This window comes from Myotis davidii, unplaced genomic scaffold (genome assembly GCF_000327345.1).
Source record: "Myotis davidii unplaced genomic scaffold, ASM32734v1 scaffold88, whole genome shotgun sequence".
Lineage (NCBI taxonomy): Eukaryota > Metazoa > Chordata > Mammalia > Chiroptera > Vespertilionidae > Myotis > Myotis davidii.
Window position 1 is genome coordinate 379,312 of NW_006300377.1, and position 322 is coordinate 379,633.

Here is a 322-nt window from a genome sequence, read left to right on the forward strand (position 1 = left end):
ATACCACCAACCATGTGAACATTCTATCCATTCTTTTTCAAAAGCATGGCATCGAGATGGAATCCTGAGAGGCTGTTCAGCACTTTGGATTGACAGCCAGTGGTCTAAGTCAATGCCCAACTTCTTCTGTATATCAAAGAAAGGCATGGCTGAAATGGAAGGTAAAGAAAGATATAATGCCATAAAAATACAATCAAGTAAGAAATTTCTAAGAAAAATGAGGTTATTATGATAAATAGCCCTCTAGAAAGTTATTTTACACTATTCTCCCAATTTCTTCACACCAAACTTTTCATTAGACAGATTCTCCCAGTTTACAGTA

At 35.7% G+C, this 322-nt stretch overlaps 1 protein-coding gene across 1 annotated transcript in view; it reads right to left on the reverse strand.

The window, feature by feature from the left end:
• The window catches only part of NDUFS5 (NADH:ubiquinone oxidoreductase subunit S5), a 6,521-nt gene that overhangs the window by 4,440 nt on the left and 1,759 nt on the right, over positions 1-322 (reverse strand). Inside the window, 1 exon segment of the mRNA XM_006777257.2 lies at positions 1-149. This exon segment is cut by the window's left edge and continues 24 nt beyond it. Coding sequence (XP_006777320.1) covers positions 1-147 — 147 coding nt within the window. The 5' untranslated portion in view covers positions 148-149.